The following is a 23496-nucleotide window of genomic DNA, read 5'->3' on the forward strand; positions in this document are numbered from 1 at the left end:
TATAGCATTTCTTTTTTATTGTATTTGATAAAAGCATCAGTCCATGGCAGAATTGGAAAGTAAAAAATAAAATTTTAAAAAGCTCTTTGCCACAGATATTTGGAGAAGCACAGTTCTGGACTAGTCCTGCTACCCAGAGTGAGGCCAAGGGACCAGCAGCATCGGCTTCCCCTGAAAGCTTGTTTGTTTGTTTGTTTTAAATTTAATCTTTAGTGTATTCTTTTCCATTACCATTTAGTCCCCTTATACCCCCTCCCCCCAGCAATCACCACACCCCTGGAAGCTTGTTAGAACTGCAGACACTCAGGCCTTACCGGGACCCACTGAACCAGAATCTGCATTTTACCAAGGCCCAGGGCGACCCACACACCTTACAGTGTAAGAGGCACCAGCCTAGAGAAGCCCTCTTGTTCTGTAGCTGAATGCTATTCTCAGAAGGACAAAAATAACTTTCTGGAGGGTTAACTTTACAAAGGCACCAAGCAACCTATGTAGCTATTTTGTCTTGCTTTAAGATCTCTTGCCAAGCCAGCCAAATGGAAATGTCTTGTGTTACTGGGCTGGGGAATGCTCCTCCAAGGCACTGAACTGGTAAGGATATAGGCCTCCTCAAAAAACAAGAAAAGGTGATATATCTGGCCAAAGCTAATCCCCACATGTTCATCCTAAGATTGTGCTATAAAGTCCTCGTAGCGCCCTTCAGGACAAGGGCTGTGATTTCACAACAGGTGAGGGAGGGGCGAGGTCCTGGCTCCTGGGGGCTGCTGAGGCTGAATGTCAATGTGTTTGTGGTTAACCTGACTCGTGCTGCAGGCCGAGTCCTGTCCGGCCTGCTCCTTCCAGCAGGGAGCATGGGGAGCCAGACAGAATGAGTGTGTCTCCTCTATTGGCAGTCAGGACCCAATCCCAGCCCAGCTGCCCCAGGACCCAGAGATCTAAAGGAGATGACGCGGAGTAGCCTGGGTTAATGGGATCCAGGATGGGAAAAGGAACAAAAGCCTGGAGAATCAGCGAGGCCCGTGAAGGGCATCGTTCATTAGTTCCAACCCTGCCACCGAAAGGCACCCCCTCAGCCTGATCTCAGGATGAGAAGCAGGAAGGCGTATGGAGTGAACTGGGAGATGCATGCTCCCTCTAAAAGGCTGCTCAGCCCAGCCACCATCTCAGGCTTGGCATTACCAGATTCTGATTCAAAGAGAGTTGGAAACACAGATCCTCATGCCTAATTTTTAAAACACTGAGCCGTCCAAAACAAACACGTTTGGGTTCACTCCAACCCCAATCAGCAGTGTGTAACCCTCATGGAGACAGTCCTTGCCTTGTGGCCTCAGGCTGCACGGAAAACCACTCACAAGGTCAAAGAAACTAGTGATTCCCATTGTCACAGCTCTCCCGCCCTCTTGTCTCAAGGAGCCCGGAGTGGCGAACTTACCCAAGGGCTTGTATCCACACGGAAGCATTTTGCTGCTCTGAACTAATATCTCCCATTGTTCATTAGGAAAGGAGAGATTACGGGAAACTATGAATACTATGGTAGAATTCAAATGACAGAAGCCCTCTTATGCAAGTTGCCTGTTAACTTAAGTCTCACCACTGAAAAATGATACTATTATTATGCTTAGGCATTACTCTTACCCCTTTAGCAAGCAATACTGGCCCGCAAGTTTAAGCCATCAAGCTCCATAGCACTCATTGGGCCATGCCGGTGGCCAGTGGACAGAAAAGCAAGCTTTCATAACGCCTCACGTCTCCTTCCTCCCAGCACAGTGTTGATGCCGGCAGGAACCGAGCTGTGCCTCTAACTCCATGGGAGGCACAAGTGAACAGTAATGCTCGTGTCTGCTGATCTCCCACATGTTCTAAGTTTTGGATCCAATGAAAAGTCTTACATGGATGGCACACATTCCTGGGCTCGTCTCTCTTTGACTAAAAGAAGTGAGGTGTGCCCAAGACCCAGACGCTGGGGTTCCCAGGGCAGCTCCTAGACAGGGGAGACGCCACAGGAAGGCTGGGATTACACTGAGGCGCAACTGGAGAACCCGACTCCCTTCGCCCCGACAAACGCATCTCCTGAGAAGCCTGAGAGCCCGTGCTCTGGCATCCATCCACCCGCCCCCGAAGGGCCTACCCCACAGCGAATGCGGTCTGGCTGCACCACCATCAGGTTCCCAGGTGAAGTCTCCAGCGGCAGGCTCTGCTGCTTCGAGGAGGGCAGGACCTTCTCGTCCTCAGTCTCAGTGTCAGTGACTGAGTCGCAGCCAGAATCTATGAAACAGAAAACACTGTTGAATGGGACAGAAGGAAGGAGAACTGATGGGTACGTTCCACACCATGAAAACCCCAAATATTACCAAATCGGAAATGGCTCTGAATGTTAAACAAATACAAACTGACGGGAGTGACTCAGGAAATCATGAAAGAGGACCTAATGGGAGGAGAGTCATCCACCACGTAGGCCACAGGGTAGGGTGACAGTAAAAGGGTGAGGGTGGAGAGGAAAGGCTGAGGCAGGCTGCTGTCTGAGGTGGGCATGTCTAGTCTCAGCCAACAGGCTTCTGGAAGCCTTACCTCTGGCCTTCCTGCCAGGCTGGCTTTGGTGGTTGTGAGGAAAGGAGGTGCCTTCTTTTTAGGTAGTGTCAAGAATGGTCTGTCCACTTAAAAGTCATCTTTCGAACATCAAGTTAAACCTGCGCTGTCCTGGGAGCCATGATTCCTCAAGGTCATGGCCAGCCAATGTACCCCCTCCAGAGCAACAGTGAAAAGCAATCATTTTCAACAAATCTTAGGTCAGTGTAACCAGGTTCCAGATCAGTACCACAGCCAACACCTCTATTGTGGAAAGATTAGAGCATGCACAGATTCAGACCAGGTGAGCAGAGTGCGTGGGTCATGGCACACAGGAGATGATGCTGAGAGGGTGTAAGTGGAACCTGCCAGAACTGTAAGGCTGGGGGCTCTTAGCCAGGATCCATCCATTGACAGGCTACCTGTGTGCAAGATTCTGTGTGTGCGTGTGTGTGTGTTTGCCTATACTTTTCTGGAGGTAGTTCAAAGATTTAATCAGATCCTCAAAGAGAGACAAATGGTCAAGAATTGTTAAGAGGAGAGGGAAGGTTCACTACTCTTTCTTGGCCTTGCTCTTCTGCATTCCTAAACCACTTATAGAGCCAGCCAAGTATGTTAGGTACTGAGAGGATCTAAGGATGAATCAGACATGAATCCTGCTTTCATAGCACCCACACTCTAAAACGGTGGCTGGGTGAGAGGTCAGGGTTCCTTTGGCTGATTCCTACACGGTGGCCTCCCAGGAAAGGAGCTGGCTTCCACAGAGCTCATGGTGAGCAGTCCTCGTAGAATGCTAGAATGGCTGGTGCATCAGGCCACCGATATGTCACCACAGAAAGGTGTAACCACAGGCTTACACCCCAGACTCCAGTTCATGCCAGCAGAGAGGCTGTGCTCCCACAATCTTGAATTCAGGCTGAGGTGGCAGGGAGGAGAGCTAGGGACAAGGTCCTAGGCAAGGACCCGCAAGACCTGCTTAGGCTGGGGGAGGGGCTGAGGCTTCCAATTCCTGTCCTAGAGTTGACATCTGTGTTGACAGATGTCTACTCACGACCCCAGAGTGTGATGGGCACTGAGACACGCAGTCCTGCTGCTCCTCCCCCTCTGTGTTTTCCCCCAAGATGCATTATTCCAGGAGGCCAGGCTGAGCGAATCCAGGACTCTGATCTTATTTGTGCAACAAGGATCCAGGCAGAATTTAGTGCTAACAGACGGGGCAAAGGACTCTGGGAGTTCCAAGGAGGGTAGTGTTGTTTTTACTCTAGACATCAGAGCCATTGTTCTCCTACATCTGTCCTTTCCTTTCCATTCCTACTGACTCCCCTCACTCAGTGCTAACGGCTCCCTGCAAAGGTTAAATGCAGTCCTCTCCCACCTCCCTGTTCTCCAAGCCAAGGTAACTGAGGGCTGCCATTTTCTCTGCTGGATCTGCTCTTTCCCACACCCTTCTCTTTTTGATCGGTTACTTTGAAAACACTTAGGGTCCATCCCCAAGGACTGAGCTATACATGCTACACAAGTGACTCCCACCTACCATGGAGCCTATGAATGAAAGAGCCAAAAGATCAGGGATAATGAATATCCTCCTTCTTAATAATTACATACCATTACATCAAGCTTCAATTTTTTATTATTAGATGCCTGAACTTCCCACTTTTCATTTCTGAGATTCTTCCTGAATGAGAAAATAACCCCATTGACTTAAAGCATTCAATAAGTTACTCTAAAACTGTAAAACAGCTGCCCAAAACTATTTATTGGTCCAGAATCATTAACACATTCTCTTGTCAATTACATGTTCTAATTTATTATTTACTTTTAAGTATATTTTATTGATTATGCTATTCCAGTTGTCCCACTTTTCTCTCCCCTTTATCCCCCTCTGCCCTGCACCCTCCCAGCATCCCCCAACCCCCTTAGTTCCTGTCCATGGGTTGCACATATAAGTTCTTTGGCTTCTCCATTTCCTGTACTATTCTTAACCTCCCCCTGTCTATTTTGTGCCTAACAATCATGCTTCTTATTCCCTGTACCTTTCCCCCCATTCTTACCCCTGCTCCTCCCCGCTGATGACCTTCCATGTGGTCTCCATCTCTATGATTCTGATTCTGTTCTAGTTGTTGGCTCAGTTTGTTTTTGTTTTTGTTTTTTAGGTTCAGTTATTGATAGCTGTGAGTTTGTTGTCATTTTAGTGTTCATAGTTTTGATCTACATATTATAATTCATTATACAGGCATAATTTCCTTGGGATAGACCCACAGTACAATCTACCATTGCTTCAAAAAAGAAAAACCTCTTCATTTCTTCCAAATTGCTGACCCATTTTTCTGCTGACCAAAGAGTCAAAGCTCTAGTAAATAAAATTAATTAAAGAATAGAGAAAACATCAATAAGCCAAATGAGAAAAAGATGATAATGGCAGATATGAAGAATTTTTAGGAACATACTGATGTGAAAACTCTATGCTAAGAATTTTGAAGATTTCAATACAATTTTTATAGATAAATATAAATTACCAAAATTGTTTCAAAATACATAGAAAACCTGACTAAATCCATAATCATATAAAAAAACCTTCTTCAATTTTCAAATAGAGCTACACAATCTTCCTTCCGTTGCTTTTTAAATTGTCATTGCAACCATGTTCTTCTTTATAATATTCAATTTTGCTACCCAAGGAAATTCTATTTATATAGGTATTATGTCTCCAACTAAAGTTTAAAAAACAATCAAAGGTAGTCCTATTATATATGAAAGTCATAAAAAGTTAAATAGAGCAGTTAAATATAATGGATAGCCCACAAACTAAGCTTCATTCTCATAAAAACAGTATGTGATAAAGAAAGTGTTAAAAATTAGCACAGAATAAAGGAAATGTTTGCTGAGAAGGATGACTCAGCAGACGGTGCTGGAGAAATTTAGCTACATGGGCTGGGGGTGGAGGAGGTGGGGGGACTATTTAGATCCTTTGTAAATCTCACAAACTCCAAAATTAAATTGAGGTGAATTATAGATTAAAATAAAAATAAAATAAAGCATTTTAAAAATTAAAAAGATGAAAATGTAGATGAAACTTTTATCATTGGTTTGGGGAAAGATTTGTTAATCTTAAACAAAGGAAGAAATATAATCCAAACAAGCAATAGAGTTGATGACATGAATTTAAAATTTCAATAAACAAAAACTTAACATAGAAACTAAATTGTAGTGCTTATAGAAACATTAAACATAGTAGCAAAAAGGTGGACACAACCCAAATGTCCATCAACTGATGAAATTTACTATTCAGCCATAAAAAGGAACTTTGATACATGCTACAAAATATTGATACATGCAATAACATAGGTGAACACTGTAAACACTATGCTGAGTGAAGGAAGCCAACCACAAAAAACACACATTATGTGATCCCAAATATATGATACGTCTAGAACAGGCAAATCTATAGAGACAGAAAGTAGATTAGTGGTTGTCAGGACTGAGGAACTTGAGTGGGGTGGGGCAAGGTCCGGGAATGAAAGCTAAAGGATATGGAGTTTCTTTTTGAGGTGATGAAAATATTCTACACATAATTGTGGCAATAGTTGCACAAGCCTGTGACTATACAAAAAAGAGAAATCATTGAACTGTATACTTTAAAAGGGTAAATTCTATGTTATATAAATTATATCTCAGTAAAATTGTTACCAGAAAATCCAATGGCAAATCAGAAACGGGATAAAATTTGAAATAAATATGCCAAGGGGCTAATCTCCTTTCTATATATTAAGGGGTCATAAAAATCTCTTTAAAAACACCCAAAGCCCGTAAGTAGATAATTCACAAAGGAAGAAATACAAATACCTCCCCATCAAAGAAAATATACATATATCATTCATTATCACCAATCACCATGGAATTACAAGTAAATAACATTGTCATTTAACCTTTCCAAATAAGTAAATGTTTGAAGGTGAGGTAGGACAGATACTCTCATTTGATGCTGAGGAAAGTGTAAACTCGTACGACCATTCTGGAACGCCATGTGTCCATATACTGAGAAAGAGAAAGTTTATAAAATGTTCATAGTTTTGGCTAGATAATTCTACTTCTAAAAATCTCTCTTAAGGAGGAGAATAAATGTTCAAAATATAGATAAAGATAATGAACCAAGATGTCTGCTAACTCATTTTTTGCATCAATGAAAATCAGAAAATAACCTGATGAAAAAATATTAAAAATATTATTTTCCAAGAGGTTTAGGTAAAAGCTTATGACATTAATGTGAAGCAAAAAACCAGGATATAAAATCATACATCTTAGAGTGTAGGATCTCAATCATATGAAGAAAACTTGCATTTTAAAAGGTCAGAAGAAAATGTGCGGTTGGATTGTGCATGGCCCTTCCGGCCCTCACTCTCTTCTTCCTTCCTTCCAAACTTTCATGCATTTTCATATTTCCCCCAGTGAGAAAGCACTTTGATAATGAGGGTGGGGTGAGGAGAAAAGTACTAACTGAATGTTGGCTAATTATTTCACCAGCCTGGCATGAATGAGATTGCTCCTAGTAGTGCAGCCCTTGGCAGATAGTCCCCAGAGCTCAGATGGGCCCTATAAACACTTCCTTGCAGCAGGTCTATTCTTTAAGTCCCCTTAGATAGTAACCAGCAGCTCATTCATTTCAGGAAGCCAGGCAGAATGCCACTCCAACCCTGCGGGGTGATTCTGGTGGCGCTGATTGACAACACCATAACTTCTGCTCCTCCCCGCCACCTTGGCCTCTTCCACAGCGCACTGCACACTCGGCCAGGGTCCAACCACTTCAGGGGATTCAAAGTTTCCTCCAAAGGAAATGCCAGCCCAGACATAAGCACTAGTGAAACCCACCTGACAGAGTGAGGTGGCCCCAAACTTTCTTACGCAAACATGGAGACCCCTTTCGGCCCCTAGGCCCCTTGAAGATAATGTCACCTTTGCTCTCCTGAGACTCAAAAAGTAAATGTTTGAGTGAAGGCCCTCTGAAAACCCCAAGGATTCTCCCCAATATCAAGTATTATTAAGACACCAATACTATCCTCACTGCTTTAAATTTAACAATATATCCTTGGCTTTAATGAGATCTAGAGATATCGTGGAGGAATTATAGAAAAAGACTTTCTTTGTGCATTTGGCTCTCCAAAGTCTTATCTATAGAGGACCCCAAAATTCAATGGCAGGAAAAGTTTGTCTCTTCAGAGAACGTGCCTGCTTTCTCTTCACAATAAGAACAAGCTCACATGGTGTGTTTCACCTTTTGCCCTTGCTGTCAAGCCCCTTAGTGACAATTTTAGTTCTTAACTGCTATTGTGCTCTCATCCAGGTCCTTGCTCTTGCCTATTTCTTTTTTTCATATTGTGTTTAACATTGGAGCCTGGTGCAGATACTTGGGGGATCCAGGCAGGATGTGAGTCAATGTTTCTCAAACTGGCTGAAAGTCCTCAGATAGAGCCCTTATGAGAATCTGTGCTTGGGTTTTTCGTTTCGATAAGAATACCTGTAAAATGGGATGCAAATGGAAAGATATTCTGTTACAATTGGGTCCTGCCCCAGGACTGAGGTGCCTGTGTGTGTTTGCAACCATTTTGCAGCTAAGGCCATGCGACGCTGAGTGTCAGGGGCTAATGAGGAAAGAAGAGGCGGGCAGCAGGGTATCTGGATAAGGCATTTGTGACAAGTGAATTAGGCTTTCCCCGCACACTACTTCACATGGAGCAATGTTGCAGGGGAGAGTCAAGTCCCCAAAACACAAGCCCTCCACCCAACCAAATGTGTGAGCACTACAGCCTTGTGCCACGTTCACGATGCTGCTTCAATAAGCCAGCATTGTCTATGACACGAACGTAACCAGTTTGCCTTTTATTTTATACCTGTATTTGTATCTTGTTTGTTTTGCTTTCAGAGTTGGGAAAGAACAATAAGCATAAGAAGTTGAATATGTTTATACATATTAAACAACATCATAATAATCTGTCAACAACTAAAAGATATTTTCTATTCACCTACACCGCAGTCCACATTATTTGGGTCTAAAAAAACTATGAATTTTAAAGAAAATGAGTATATGTATGCACTTGCATTCGCAACAAGCCACATGAAGCCAGAATACTAGATAAGAGGGCTGCTGACAAACTCCTTATTATTACTAATAATGATAACAATAAAAGCTACCATTTATTGAATATTGTGATGACTGCTTAATGGTCTTAATCTCATTTAATCCACACAACTATCCCTATCTATCCCTGTGATATAGAAATCAACATCCTATTCCCACTTCATAGGTGGAAACAGAGGATTGAAGTAGCCTGGCTGAGGTTATGTACCAAGCATGCAAGGGGCAGAGCAGGAACTTGCCCCACATGTCTGTGATCAGTCCCCTTGGTGTCTGTGGTCCAGGGCAGGAAGCAGCGTCACTTGCTATTCCTGATCTGGGGTTATGACGGCAGCTCTTGAGACATGTGGGTTTCACTTACCAACGCCTGGTGGTGCTGCCTCATTCTAAGCAATGCTACCTTGGTTAGGAATACTGCGACCCGCCGCCAGGGCAGCAGGCACATTCCAACAACACAGTTTAAGTCAAGAGACACTGAATGCCAGCTGGTCCAGCCAGAGTCCTGAATGCTGGAGGGGCCTCTGACCCAAGGCTGCAATCTCTTACTTTTCAATTCACTTGTCAGACTACAGTGCTTCCTGTCTCGGACCCACAGTCGAGACTATGGTATTTTGACAGCCTGTGGGAGGCGTAGGGTAAGGAGAACAAGAGAATGACGTGTGCTGATTTTGGAGAGTTTTTTCCAGGGCACACAAGCTAACTTCTCTTTTAAGGTAATGTTAAGCTTTGGGAAGAGTAAAAACAACCTTCTTAAAAACAACCATAATTGCCCTTTGTTTAGCCAACGCAAAATCCTTAACATATATGATTCCATGTAATTACAACTAAGAGACTAGTAATTCTGCCCATTTCACATATGAGAAAACTATGGCACAGAAATTTAGGTAAGTTATCCAAGTCATACAGTACATGCTGCATAGAAATTTCATCCCCAAATCCATGCTCTCATGCACTCTGACAGCGTTTCCCACACCGTGAGCCATGTACCCTCGTGGTACAGGAAATGATTCGAAAGTGTACAGCAAACATTCAGTGACACTGAGCCACAATGTGAGAAAGCAGTCCCCTTTCGTTTCTTTTAATCCCACTTATATCAAGAAAAAGGCTCCATTTGAGGAGGGTGCCTTTAACACCTCTTTAACATGCGTACCTCCCTCTGCCCCACAGAGAGAATGAGGCCAGCAAGCCCACAGGCTTCTGCAGGCCTGAGTATCTAATACAAATTACAGTAACGCTGTTTGGTTTTTGTTGTTTTATTTTTATAGCTACCTTCTTTTTATGTCAGGAGATGCTGGTCTTTCATTTATAGTGGCAAAGTTTCCTTTTAAAATAAATTTATTTCAATAAAAAATGAGTTGACTTAAAGGAAATATTATAAATAGTATAATGGAAAAAATCTAAAAATAGATAGTGGTGACGGCTGCGCAACAGTGTGAATGTAATTAATGTCACTGAGTAGTATACTGAAAATTGGATGAAATAGCAAATATTATGTATATTTTTCCCACAATTAAAAAAATTGATAATGTAATACACTCCGCCCCAAATCCATTGAACTGTATACTTTAAACAGGTAAATTGCATGGCATATAAATTGTATTTCAATAAAGCTGTTTAAAAAAATAAGCCAAAAACCATGTCGATGATTTTCATATGACTAAAGTTTGAGAAAAGCTGACTTATGCAATACTGCTTCATTTTGATAAGCTACATTGATTAGATTTTTAGAAATGAGGTAAAGTGAAGGTGGAAAGGGGGAAGAAGGCCTGTATCATAAACATGTTGATTTATATTCTCTGAGTTTTGGATGCCAAGGAAGAAGAAAATGAACAAAGAAAATTAAGGAGATAAATTTCAACTGAGAACTAAGAATTTTTCACCAACTGAACCAAAAATGGCATGAAACAGAAACAGTCATTGGGACCAGACAGGAAAACATGCGAGTCTCTGGGCTGGAATGAAGCAGGAGGGGATCATCAATTTGTGTCCAGGATTTCCAGTGCGGCTGACAATAGAGAGAGTAAAGAAGACTCAAGGTGTATTGGCAGAATTTAGAAATGAGCTGACAAGCAACCTAGGCAGCGGGGTCCACAGAAGAGAGGGGCTGTGTTCCCTCTTCATTTGCATCCTGGGTCCGGGACCCAAATTTAACATTTAACAGATGGGACAGGAATATAGAGAGGTCTGAGGTCTGAGGAACTTTCAAAGGCTGATCTGCTCAGGATAAACTTTCTCATCTATTGGTTCTCACTATTTACCTGAGCTACAAGGATGAAATCACAAAACAACTTTCTCAAAGCCCAACATACAAAGTGCTGAAACCTGAGCTTCCTTATCACCTAGCAAGTGTCTACTGAATGAAATGGATCCACCAGGGATCCCAAGAGTGTGTCCACTTCAGACTTGGCCTTATGGAGCTTACAAATGAACTAGGAAGATGAGGCTCCACTTAAAAAAACTGAGAGCTATAACCCTGTCCAGAGCGTCTCAGTCGCTGGAGCGTTGTGCTATAACCGAAAGGTTGCAGGTTCGATTCCCAGTTAGGGCACATACCTAGGTTGTGGTCCCAGCGTGGATTCCCAGTCTAGGTGTGTGCGAAGGCAACCAATTGATGCTTCTCTGGCATCAATGTTTTTCTTTCTCCCTTCCTCTCTCTCTTAAAAAACAAATGAAAATGTCCTTGGGGGAGGATAAGAAAAATAAAATAAATTTAAAAACTGAGAACTATGTGATACCTTCCCTGCAAGCACTAACCTGTATGGTGAGACCATAAATATCACTATTATGAAGTGAGTTATATTTTAAGTGTTTAGAAAGTACTGGCATAGAAGTTTTGAGAAACCAAGAAAGACTTCCTCAAGGACCAGGAAGGCAAGTTAACTTACTTTAATTAAGTCAAACAGCATTTGGGTGATGAGGTTACCCTTTTGTGAAAAAGGTATATTTTTCATTCAAATTAATAAAATAATTCATAATTCATTTCTTTTCTTGTTTTATTCTTTTTTTCCTTCACCATTTACCTCCCCCATGCACTCTTCCACCTCCACCCAACCTACTTCTTTAGATTTATTTCTTTATTTCTTGTATATTTCTTTATATTTCTTCAACAAATATTTATTGCCTATCAATAAGTAACAAATAGCCTAGGCCCCCTGAGTGATGTTAGGGTAAGGAAATTTCTGGTCTCCCTAACTTGGGGGGACCACACAAGAGAGAAATAACTTCTTTCCAACTTCCAGAAACAAGTAAGGACAGAAATAACTTTAAAATACAACATTATGGGAAATAAGCAGAGATTTATAAAACACAGTTTATGGCCACTAGGAAATCAAAGAAAGAAGGACATACCCACAAAAGTGACAAGTAGGATCTTGAACGGCACAGAGAATGCTGACAGGGGGTCAGGAAGCTTTGCTGGTGGAGGTAAAGGCATGATTAAGGCACAGGGACATGAGAGCAAATGATAGGCTTGGGCTGGCGGAGGCAACGTGGGGGCGCCTTCTATATTGGGGTGGCGGTTAAGACAGGCAGGGGAGCCTCGGTATCAGAGAGAACCCTGAATACCATTCAGGGAGTTTGGACTTTTTATTGAAGACCTGTCAGCAAAGAGTATTCATGAGGACAGGAAATTCTATAAAATATAGATTCAAAGGTAGTTTTATTTTTTAAAGGTTGAAGAATTTTCTTTGCTTGTTTTTGAAATAATTCCAGACAAACAGAAAACACATCAGCTCTTTTATAAATCTGGGTCAGAATTGAGAAGGGGAGCAGCTGACCAGCCATCACACTCTGGGCAAGCAGTGTCTTTGAATATCTAAAGTAATGTAAGCTAGTGGCTAACAAAGTGTTACCAAGCCAACATCCTGCTCTATCCGCTCTCATGAGCAAACACGAAGCTATAACCAACCTGACGTCCAAAAGTGTATCACGAGCATGGTCCACAAAATGCTGAAGTAGATTAAACATTTCTCCTTCTATATATCTTGTCTACACCAGCTTGTAGCTAAGAAAATCAGTCTCATGGCTATTGCTGTGTCTTTAGAAGCACAAAGGGAGACCTCAGACCTGACCTTGTCCCCACACATCCAAAGTGCAGATTCCAATGAAGGGGCATTTGCTCTATTACAAATGCATGTAGGACCGAGGCCGGGAGGCAAGAGGCTTGCAATGGTGGGACTCAGATCTTGAGTTTCAATAACCACCCCCTCCTGCCAGTTTCCTGGCAAACATCAAGACTGCTTTCTCATTTTAGTCATCACCCATAGGTCTTTCTTCTTCTTTGTTCACTCACCTTGGTTAATGGGTGTTGAATTTCCCTCGCAACTTACTCCTTTCATTTAAAAAGCTCCCAACACAATGACAAGTATACCCAACCTGCAAGCCACCAGCTACCCCCAAAGTCACATACAGTCACCACTCCGAACGATGTTAATAGGGCCAATAGAATGCCAGCAGCTTACCCACCACACTCTTACAGGCATTAAAGCCAGGGGAGGAAGGAGGTGGCGATTATTTAGTTGCATTAGTGTGAGTTCATTAAAGTGACGTTGATCATTGTCCTTGTCACCTTCATCATCATCATCCTCATGATGCCAGAAAGGTAAGGCAGAGAGAGTCCTGTGAACATATCCCCAACTCAGACTTTAGATAAACTCATGGTGGCCACTCTGCCTTCCTAGAAACAAGAAGAAAGGAATAGAAAGGAGGAGGAAAACTGAATCCACTGCTCCCACAAGGCCATGCCGACTTCCCTTCCTAATACAGGCTGGCTCACCTGTCACATCCAACCTGCTTTGCCATCTGGATGGTCCATGCCAGCTGCAGATTCCTGAGGCTTCCCAGCTGTACCACACATCAGTGGGTTTGCAGTGCTGGGTAGAGGATTCTGGATCAAGAATCTACCCGCCTTGCCCTGCTCATGTATGCAAGGAGCTATTTTTCCTTATTCGCCAGGTAATTCCCATGACCTTCCTCAAGACACTTAAAGCTCAAGATAAGGGAGCAAGGCAGGAGGAGAGCAGACCTCGGGCCTCTAAGACCTTTATCCAGCTACTGCCTAGTTGCTGTAAATGAACTAGTCAAAGTGTTAGTTTTGTTTTAAAGCAAAGGATGACTGTTCTTCCCTTCCCCTCCCCAACTCACCCTACTTGCTCTTCAGCTTGAATAAAAATAGTCCCACGGCTGAGGCGGCTATGACCGCCAATGTGCGGTTGTCCACCAGTGATAAAATCTGCCTTCAGCCCTCGTACCCTCCCAGCCGTGGCCGCAGAGCCCCAACCCTCTCCTGAGTTCTAGAGCCATCTTCTTTCAAGAAGCTAAGGGCTATGGGGAGTTCTCACACCACCCACTGTCTCAGAATTTTTTAATTTGTTCTCATCTGTTCCTTTCAGTGTCCCCAGGCAAATGGGACAGGCATGACTATCCTTTTTATGGGGAAAACTGGAAGCTCAGAACGCAAACTGATGAGCCCTACGTCATTACCTGCCGATTTAATGATAGAACCACATTTAGATCTCAAAGTTCCTATCTTCTCACCTGTTCCCAGACTGAAGGAAGAGCTGATCTCAGGAAACATGACCCCTGTGGAGAAATAATTCTCCTGGGTGGGCAGCTTCCTGGCCACAGACGGAAGTTCCCTCAACCAGCCTCTGAGATAAATCTGGGGAGGAGTGCAGGAAAAGTCTGCGGCCCCACCATGGGACATGGGTTCCACAGAAACCCATCTCTCTCCGGGGCCCAGCATCTCCGGGACCGCTCTAACCGAGCACAGCTTCACTGGCCAAGGCTGTCAAGACCCTTAAGAAGCACTATCCATACCTGCATTCCAAAGGCCACCACTGGGGAGGAACTAGGACTCTCGGGGCTGGAGGCCCACAGGCCCCTGTTTCATCGATCAGGAAACCCCAGTGTTGCTAATAAAGCTGTAGATACCACAGCGCCGGTGAAGGCTTCCTCTTTCTTCATCTCTTTCCGACACTTATAAATGTGTTTCCTCTCTCTATGTAAATTTCGTTCAAATGGCGTGGCACAGACTTGTAATGAGGCCATTAATAACAAGTCTTTAAACAGCCTCTCCTTAGTTTCCTGGTTCAGGAATCAATTCTAATCTAAACAGACACTGGCATCTGGATTTACTTCTGTCAGGACAGACAAATGGGCTTTGTGTAGCGAAGGCCACGAAAATGCGGTTCATTTTCACACAGCCAAGGGCTGAGAGGTCAAAGGTAACTACTGATAATAGAACCGAGCTTCGGATACTGTGAAGAAATCTCCCTTCTTTTGTCTCTACCACTCAACCCTCAAACTTCCAGGAAAGGCTGAGTGGGTATTTTCTTGCTCAGCTGGCCGTTAGCCTTCTACCAGCTGAAACTACGAAATTGGACTGGTCAGTTTCACTTTCCATTTTTATTATAGGAAGGGTAACTTTCTCTCACTCCTCCCCCCTAAGGCTGTATCTGACTTCACAGTATGGCCAAGATGGGGTAGGGGTATGATCCTCCTAGGTAATGGGCTTAAAGAAATACAAAACAATAAGATGGCACTCCAAATTCTGCTTAAACGATTAAGGGCCAAAATAAAAACTCCTTTAACCCTGGGATGCCGATTACCCCCAGTAATTAAAAACTGAGTTATTGACACTAAAGGCAAGGCTCTGAAGATATTGTATAATATTTCCTAGCAACAGAAATGCAGCTCCTGAGAGGTTCTGGAACAATGCACTCAACAAAGTTACAAAAGGCATGAACTTAAGACCCACATCTACCATTTACTCAGTAATCATGACTTCTAAGCTTCAGTGCTCTCTCCTTTAAAATGAGAATATTACCCTGACCAGTGTGGCTGAGTTCGTTGGGGCATCATCCCATTAACCGAAAGGTCACAGGTCTGATTCCCAGTCAGGGTACATACCTGGGCTGCGCATGCAGGAGGCAGCCAACTGGTGTTTCTCACTCACATTGATGTTTCTCTCCCTCTCTCTCTAAAAATCAATAAGCACATCCTCGGGTGAGGATAAAAAATTTTTTTTCATAAATAAAATGAGAATATTTATTCCTGCCTGGCCTGCTACAAGCTTGTTGGAAATAATTGTTAAATGCATAGAAGCCCTTTGAAAACTGAAAAGTATTAGACAAAATTAAGTATTAGTTATTTTTATTATTCATTTACCAAATGGACAGTTCTACAAAATGACCCTCCACATAGAAAGGGGCAGGTGCGCACCTCTGCACCGGCATTCCAGAGCTAGACCATCAAAGGTGGTTCAGGGATGTTCCAGGTGGCCAAGGAGACAGGAAATAGCTGAGATCCAGCCACCTCCATGTAGGAGCAGTGAGCTGTGATTCCCCACAATATAATGGGTGTTCTGTACCCACCAGGTGACCCAGCGAGATTGTTCTCACTGTGGTAGCCAATGGGGATTTTTAAAGTGGGTACGAAGCGGCTTTGGTCTCAGAGTTTACAGTGGAAGCCTGCAGTCCCTGGGCATGGTCGTATCCTCTTAGAACCGGCAGCCTGGCCTGTTCTAGAATAGCACCTACCTCATACGGTAGTTATAAGTATAAAATGAGTTGATTTCTTGTAAAACGCTTTTTTAAAAGAGTACCAGGCAGAGAGGAAGTCATAATGACCATTGAAGAGTCATTAGCAATTAGTGTTATTTATCTCTTGACCAAATTGTTCTTTCACCAGACTGTGATTTCCCTGAGGGCAGATTCCCTCACATTCATCTTTGGATCCCCAGGGCCTAGAACATAGTGAGAAGTCAATAAATGCTTCTTGCATGAATAGATGAATGATGGATGAGATAAGACCAGCCCGCTAACTTAGTAATAGGAGAAGGTACAACACAAGGGAGGACCACAGCAAGGCTTCACGCCTGGAAGATTTTAGTGTGGAATCTGGAGAGAAACTGGAAAGTAACTTCCCAATTCACACTAGCAGGCTGAACTCAGCCGCCCTGAAAACTTGCCATGGCACACTGCGTTCGTCCAATTCTTCTGAGTAGCAAACATTAAAATGGGATTAAACGTGCAAGGTTTTTATTAGGAAAACTGTGTGAGGCAGAAATGGGGAGGGAGGCTGGGAGACCCATCAAATGGTCTGGGTCCAAATGAAGAAGGTGGGGAGGAAAGGTGGGTGGTAGGGGCCCAGAGCACTGAGCTGTCTCGGATAAGTTCTGTAAGTCTGTCAGAGAATCCTTGAGCTGAAGCTGACACTTGGGAGACCAGTGTCTTCCAGGAACCAGGCTGTTCCAGTGCCCCTGCTGTGTTCAGCCATCGGATGGGAGCAGCCTGTGGGAAGCTGGCCTCAGTCAAATGCTGTGATGGTTTCAGAGCACAGCCCTGGGGCTCTGGGACAGCTCCACTCCCAGCAGCCAGGGGTCTGCCAGCCACATTCTCATGGCTGCATCCTACAGGGTTATCCTTAACAGCAAGGGATTCGGGGTACAGGCAATGGAGGTTGGATCTTGGCTCTTACTAGCTGGTTACCTTAGCCAAGTTACTCAACCTCTCAAAGCTTCATTTTCCTTATTTGTGAAGTGGATATTATAATTCCAACCTCTCAGAACTGTTATTGTCAAACACTCTCTAACACATTATAAGTGCTTTCTAAAAGGCAGTTGCCATATCCCTGACCATTATGATGAATAACAAAGTGCTTCTGTTAGCGATCAGGACATGGGAGCAGCCTCAGCTGTTGCAAACGGGTATTTGAGTTTTGTAAGTCCACCCCAAGGGCATGGATCATAAACCTGGACCCATGGTTTGGCAGTATCACAATTCAAACAACCAAACCAGTTTGTCTACAAATACAAGGGCACGGGGGCTTTCCTAGTTTGCCTGTTTCCTGGAGGGGAGGCCAAGGTGGGTTGTGCTGTGTCAGAATCCATCTACAGCCACAAACCGCTCTCCTTTCTTCCATTTGCGGCGCTGTGTCTGCCATGCCCTCAGTCTGCCCACTGGCAGCAGCCTGCCTTCCAAGGAGAGTGTGGTCAGGAAACCCTTCCCCCAAAAGAGGCTCATTGCCGGGCTCTTTGCTACACTGCACACGTTCTGAGCACCTGTTTTGGAATTTTGCTTGCTTTGTCTCTGCGACTTTAATTTTTTTTTTTTAAAACCTTGGCCAATGTTCTGGTAGTGGCCATTGCCTGGCTATTGCTGGCTTCTGACCAGTATATCTGACTGGAGTCACAGAGTTGTCCTCTTGTTAGCCTGGCTGTGACCTGAGGAAACTACAGCTTTCATGGCCTCAGGTCAGCTGGCTCAGGCCTCTCCCCACCTTGCTGGCTCTCGTGCCTTGGTTACAGTAACAACTGAGAACCTACAAGGAAAGGAAAGGAACCCCCTGACAAACTGGAAGCCACACTGTTACCTCTTCCTCTGTCACCTCAGAGGCCATTTCTGGAACCTCCACTTCCCAGAGAGTCACCAAAAATACGCATTAGAATTTCCGGTGGGGTTTTTTGTTGTTGTTGTTGATGTCTTTGAAGAAATGACCTTCAGTTTTTCTAACTGAAAAGAGTAAAAATTAAACTAAAAATATTGATTTTGTTTAATAATTAACAGCTTAAGAAAGCTGATCAAACTATACTTCTAGAATGACATTCTCCACTTTATAGGGACTTTTCCAGAGAGTTTTAAGTTTCCATGTTGGCACCGGAATCCAACCCTTGAGCTGCTTTGTTTCAGCCTGAAGTTGGAAAGCAGAAGGCAGAAAATACAGGAACTAGTTGAACCCTCCCAACTAAGCTGAACCAGGCTTTCCCATCTGAGGGACAAGAGGGTCACTCTCTGAAGTGGAAGTAAATCCACAAAGCAGAACAGGCTGGCCACTTGCTTATCGGCCTCCAACATGAACACTGAGCCCATCCCTGAATACGGCTTGTTTTTTCCCATCAGTCCTCCCAGCCAGAAGCAGGGAAGTACTGGGCTAACCTGACACCAGACATGCCCAGTGTCTGCAACAGAGAATTCTCATCACCAGAGACAAATGCTGGTTGGGTCACCTGCCCCACTTACACACATACAAAATATTTAAAAGTAATCAGCCTCTTGACACCACCTTTGCGTCTTATTTGCACTTATCCTTCTCATTAATTAAAAATAATCGGTGAGATGTTGTTTCCTTGAAAATCCAAATTCTTACAAAAAATGATACCCTGAGATTAAACTGAGCACTGATTGTCATACTCCTACCTACACAGGTCAACGATCCATTAACCACTGGACCCCAGGTGAGTCACTTCTCTGTTCCCAGTTGTCTTCCTCTGTGTATAGTATTTGATTTTATAGACCCTGTCTAGCACTGCCACTCCATGAGTGACACACCACTAAACACAAAAATGGAGGCCTTTGACCTTCTGAAAACGTTTCTCCCCCAACAAGCCCCGTTTGGCTGCTAGAAGCAGGAGATACGCAGTGTGAGAACATACTTTCTGGTTCAGAGTCCAGAGCACAAGGGCAAAATATTGTCTTCACTGTTATTTTATATTAATTACAGGAACCACTAGAAGCCTAATCAACACTGGGATCAGAATAATCAAGAAAAAAATCTATTCCAGTGATTCACATCGTCTCAGAGGGGGAGGTGGGAATGCTTGCGAACACCCTGCCAGAGTGATAAATTAGACTGGAGAAATTGTGTAGCTTTTAAAGCTTAGTCAATATTCTGATATAATTTTGTGTTTTGAAATTTTTTAAACTATTATTTTTATAAAATGAACCATGGATGCGGACATTTGTCAAAAGGGAGCATGAGTTCGCACAGGTGGGAAACCGCTTCCCCGTCATCCTTGCAACCTTTCAACCTGTCTGCCACCCCCCTCGGCACCTGTGCTCCTCCTGTGAACACCCACAGTCCACAGGACCCTGCTCTTTTGCACTTTTCCTCGCTGTGATATTGCAGTCCCTTTGTTGTGTTTTTCAAATCCAACAGTCACAACATGGTTGAGTTCCCCTTTGGTCAGGGTTCAGCAACCTTCCAAATGTGGGAGTGCTGGGCACGGACCCCTGTGTGGGGAGAGCAGAGCGGCTCACTGGTATGAAGTGGGCAAGAGCACCTGGAAGGCTCTCAGGCACAGAAACCTCCCCCACCTCCACATTCTACTAATAAAAGCTTCAGCTGAGTTATCACACAGGGGATAATGCAAATGTCCTGGAGAAAGGTTCAGCTTCATGGTCACTTACACCTAAGAAGAAATTATTTTTGACTGTTAGGTCATCAGGGCTTGAAAGACACTTAATCATTTAGACCAAAATTCCACTCACGACGGGATTTTTAAAAATCATAGTCAACCTCTATTCGAACACTTAGAGTAACCAAAGCTCCCTTCCTGAAAGGGTCTGCCCCACTGATGGACGTTTGGAATTCTCTGTGAAAGTGCATGTTTATCTTCTGCCCAACCCAGTAGAGTCTGTTCACATGGTTCTTCTGCAAGTAGAGGAAGTCCCAACCTAACAATAAAGACATTTGTCCCTCAGAACAGAAAGTACAACAGTTTGGTAGATTTGGGGGTTGGCTAATATAAGAGTTCAATGACATCATCAAGGCCCCAGGTTCTTTCCATTTCTCTATTCCCGTGATTTTCAACCTGTGTGCTATAAGAATTTTTAAAACATGCAGTACCTGACTGTATACTCAGGGGCACTGACCTCTTTTCCCTTATATTGTTAAAAAAAAACAAAAAGACAACAGCCAACACAATGGCTATCTGGTGTGAATGCCCTACATTGAACCATAAATATATAGGTCATAATAATAGAAGGACATCTCAGTGGTCACATCACATAATACGGTTGTGTCTGATTGGTTAATTCTTGGTATCGGAAATCCTTATATATATGTACAGGCACCTAATTTTTTAAAGTCACTTTGGAGCAAAAAGGATAGATAATTACTATTATTATTATTTTTTGGTAAATCAATCAAAATTATACCTTTTTTTTGGTTAGATCAGCAAAAACCATTTTTTAGTGTGCTGCAGAATTGTAGTAATTAGTTTATGGGAGCCCTGAGATGAAAAGGCTGAAAACCGCTGCCCTATTCAATCATTTTCAGCATGAGTTTCATTCTCAGATCAGTCGTAGCAACCTGCAGGTTCGCTTTAGACACAAAACAAGGTCTAGGGTAAAAAACAAAAGATATCCCCCAATCATGGAATATAAACTCTTCCCTTCACTCTGACTGTCCCCACTTATGTTATGTGCACAATGCCTGTCACCAGGGGGATCATGCATTCATTGGCTCTGTTATCCATCCAGCGTGGGAAGAATGTTGGAACTTCCACCGCAATGTCCAGCATGCCTGCCTCCCAGGAAGCTCCACCTGAAACGCAGTTCTCCCTAACCCCGCCGCTCAGAACACAGCCACCACCCTTCCCACAGAACAGCTCATACACCATGTTTCCAAACATCCCAGTTGTCCTTCTGTGGACATATGCTAGTTGGTCAGTTTTCTACTAAAAGGGTGGTACCCAAAATGAAACACCATTAATTGGTAGAATGCAGTGAAATTACAATATCCCGAGACTGGAGAGCTGTACTTTTATTAATGTAGCTTAATATTGTAATGCTTTCAGTGGCAACATCATCCTGTTGGTTCCTTACCGATCAAGTAGTCACCTATAACCTGCCATTTATTTTCACAAGTTAACACCACGGGGGATTTCTGCCATGCTGTTCTAGTTAAATTGATTTTATGAACCTAGAAGCAGAACTTAGGGTCATCCAAACTGAACTAGATCAAGATAATTGTAAATAATGCTTCTGCCACTCAGTGTAATAACTGCCCAGCTACCTACAAATGTTGTCCACTTATAAATCTGTATTAGTTTGCCAGGGCTGCCAAAACTAAAAAACACAGACTCGATGGCTTAAACAACAGAAATCTATTTTATCATAGTTCTGGAGACTAGAAGTCCAAGATCAACATGTTGGCAAGTTTGGTCTCTTCTTAGGTGTCTTTCCTTGGTTTGCAGATGTCTGGCTGCCTTCTTGCTGTATCTTGAAATGGTCTTTCCCCTGTGCACACACACGTCTAGGTCATAATCTCTTCTTATAAGGACACCAGTCATATTGGATTCGGGCTTGTCCTAATGACCTCAATTTAACCTTAGTTACCTCTTAAAAGACCTTATCTCCAAATACACTCATATTCTGAGGTACTAGGGATTAGGATTTCAACATAATCTGTCCCAAACTAATTCAAAATCTGACTTTTGTATTTGCCTCAAAGTCAGGAAAAACTGGACAGGAAATCTGATGAGCCTCTTGCACTCCACTAAGCAATCCTTTAAGGACAACCATTAAGGAATAATGATTAATCCAATTACCTTTTTGTGTTATGCTGAGATCATCCTCTCTGGAGACGGGATTTTGACTAAGTTTGGGAGAGTATTGAAGAGAAAAATCATTCTGGGAACTGGGGCAAATCTAATGGAGCAAAAAGAGGGTTCTACTGGGTGTTTCCATAGTCAGAGTGGTTGACTTTGGACATGAAGGTGCTGAATCAGGAGACTGCTGAGCAGTGAATCATAATGGAAAAGGTTGAATGAAAAAGAGCTCAAAGGTTACCAAATTCAGTTACTTCCCAATTTCACTTAGGACACTGGTAGTGACAACTGGAATTGAGACACTGATAAATACTCTGAGTGTTCACTGCATTGATTGACTGTGCCCGTCTTCATTACTTTGGTCTGCAATTAGCCAGGTGGGCACTGATGGCTTGGCATTTTGCCTGGACTTGAAGACCCATATTCTTGTAGACATGATGAATAGAAAGCAATTGGTATGCTGTCTCAATCTTATCCTCTTTTAAAAACACACACACACTCACTATATATATATATATATATATATGATTTATCATATCATATCATATCATATAAAATATGATTTAGGTAGGCAGCACTGAAGAGTAGGATTGAGATAAACACCTGTTCTTTCACAGTTAGCTCAGTTACTCACTGATCCTTAACTGTTCCTTCTTAGATTAAATGGATTCGTTAAAGAGGTAAAAAGCCTGCTCTCCAGGTGGATTTACAATTCTGATACCTGAAGCTTTAGGGTAACTTGATGTTATCCCCTCTGCCAGGGTTGGTTGGTTTGTTTTTCCTTCCTGCTGGCCTGAGAAAGTGCTCAGAAGATGGGAAATCGCCGCTGGAGGGTCTTTAAAGGCCATTCAGCCCAGCTCCTATACCAGATGCCTGAAATCTCCTTTCTCACACCAAATGCTTACTTAAAGCTGATGATACAGCACCTGGGGTTCACCTGGGCAAGGCCTGCCTCCTCTGGAGGAAGCTTTGTCATCTTCAATTTCCTCAAATAAACAATTTTCAAGGGAGAAGAGAAGCACCATTTTTCACTCCCTGCTCTGCTTTGTGTTGCCTTGGTCACCATTATGAAATTAGTCTGTGATAACATGATACCTGGGTGGAGAGAGAGCTCTGTGACCCCATTCTTTTTGGGGGGTGGCTCATTAACAGATGCTTTTTAGCCATTTTAACAACTGACGCCAAGCTTTGCCTCTGGTCTCTAATCAAACGCTTAGCAGGATTTTATATAAACTAAAATTTACATTCAATCTTTGCCATAGCAACCATCACACAGAATTAGATACAACTTCTTCCCCTCTGACATAATCTATTTTTTTAAAAGAGCAGCCTTTTTCTTCAGTTGAAAATCCTAGCTATTCAGAAGATAACCATTAAAAATCCATTTTGAAAATCTACATTTAAACAGAATGTAACAAGGTTCTAAAAACAGACATTTGAAATGGTTTCTATACACTTAGTACTGTACAGT

The 23496-nt window shown here is 43.1% G+C and overlaps 1 protein-coding gene across 1 annotated transcript in view; it reads right to left on the reverse strand.

Moving 5' to 3' along the window:
- Positions 1-23496, reverse strand: part of PIK3AP1 (phosphoinositide-3-kinase adaptor protein 1) — a 97125-nt gene that overhangs the window by 44941 nt on the left and 28688 nt on the right. The window contains exon 3 of the mRNA XM_054581295.1: positions 2129-2265. Within this exon, the coding sequence (XP_054437270.1) occupies positions 2129-2265 (137 nt within the window). The remainder of the gene's footprint in view (positions 1-2128; positions 2266-23496) is intronic.

This window comes from Pteronotus mesoamericanus, unplaced genomic scaffold (assembly GCF_021234165.1).
Source record: "Pteronotus mesoamericanus isolate MK-2021 breed Mesoamerican mustached bat unplaced genomic scaffold, CSHL_Meso_final contig_657, whole genome shotgun sequence".
Lineage (NCBI taxonomy): Eukaryota > Metazoa > Chordata > Mammalia > Chiroptera > Mormoopidae > Pteronotus > Pteronotus mesoamericanus.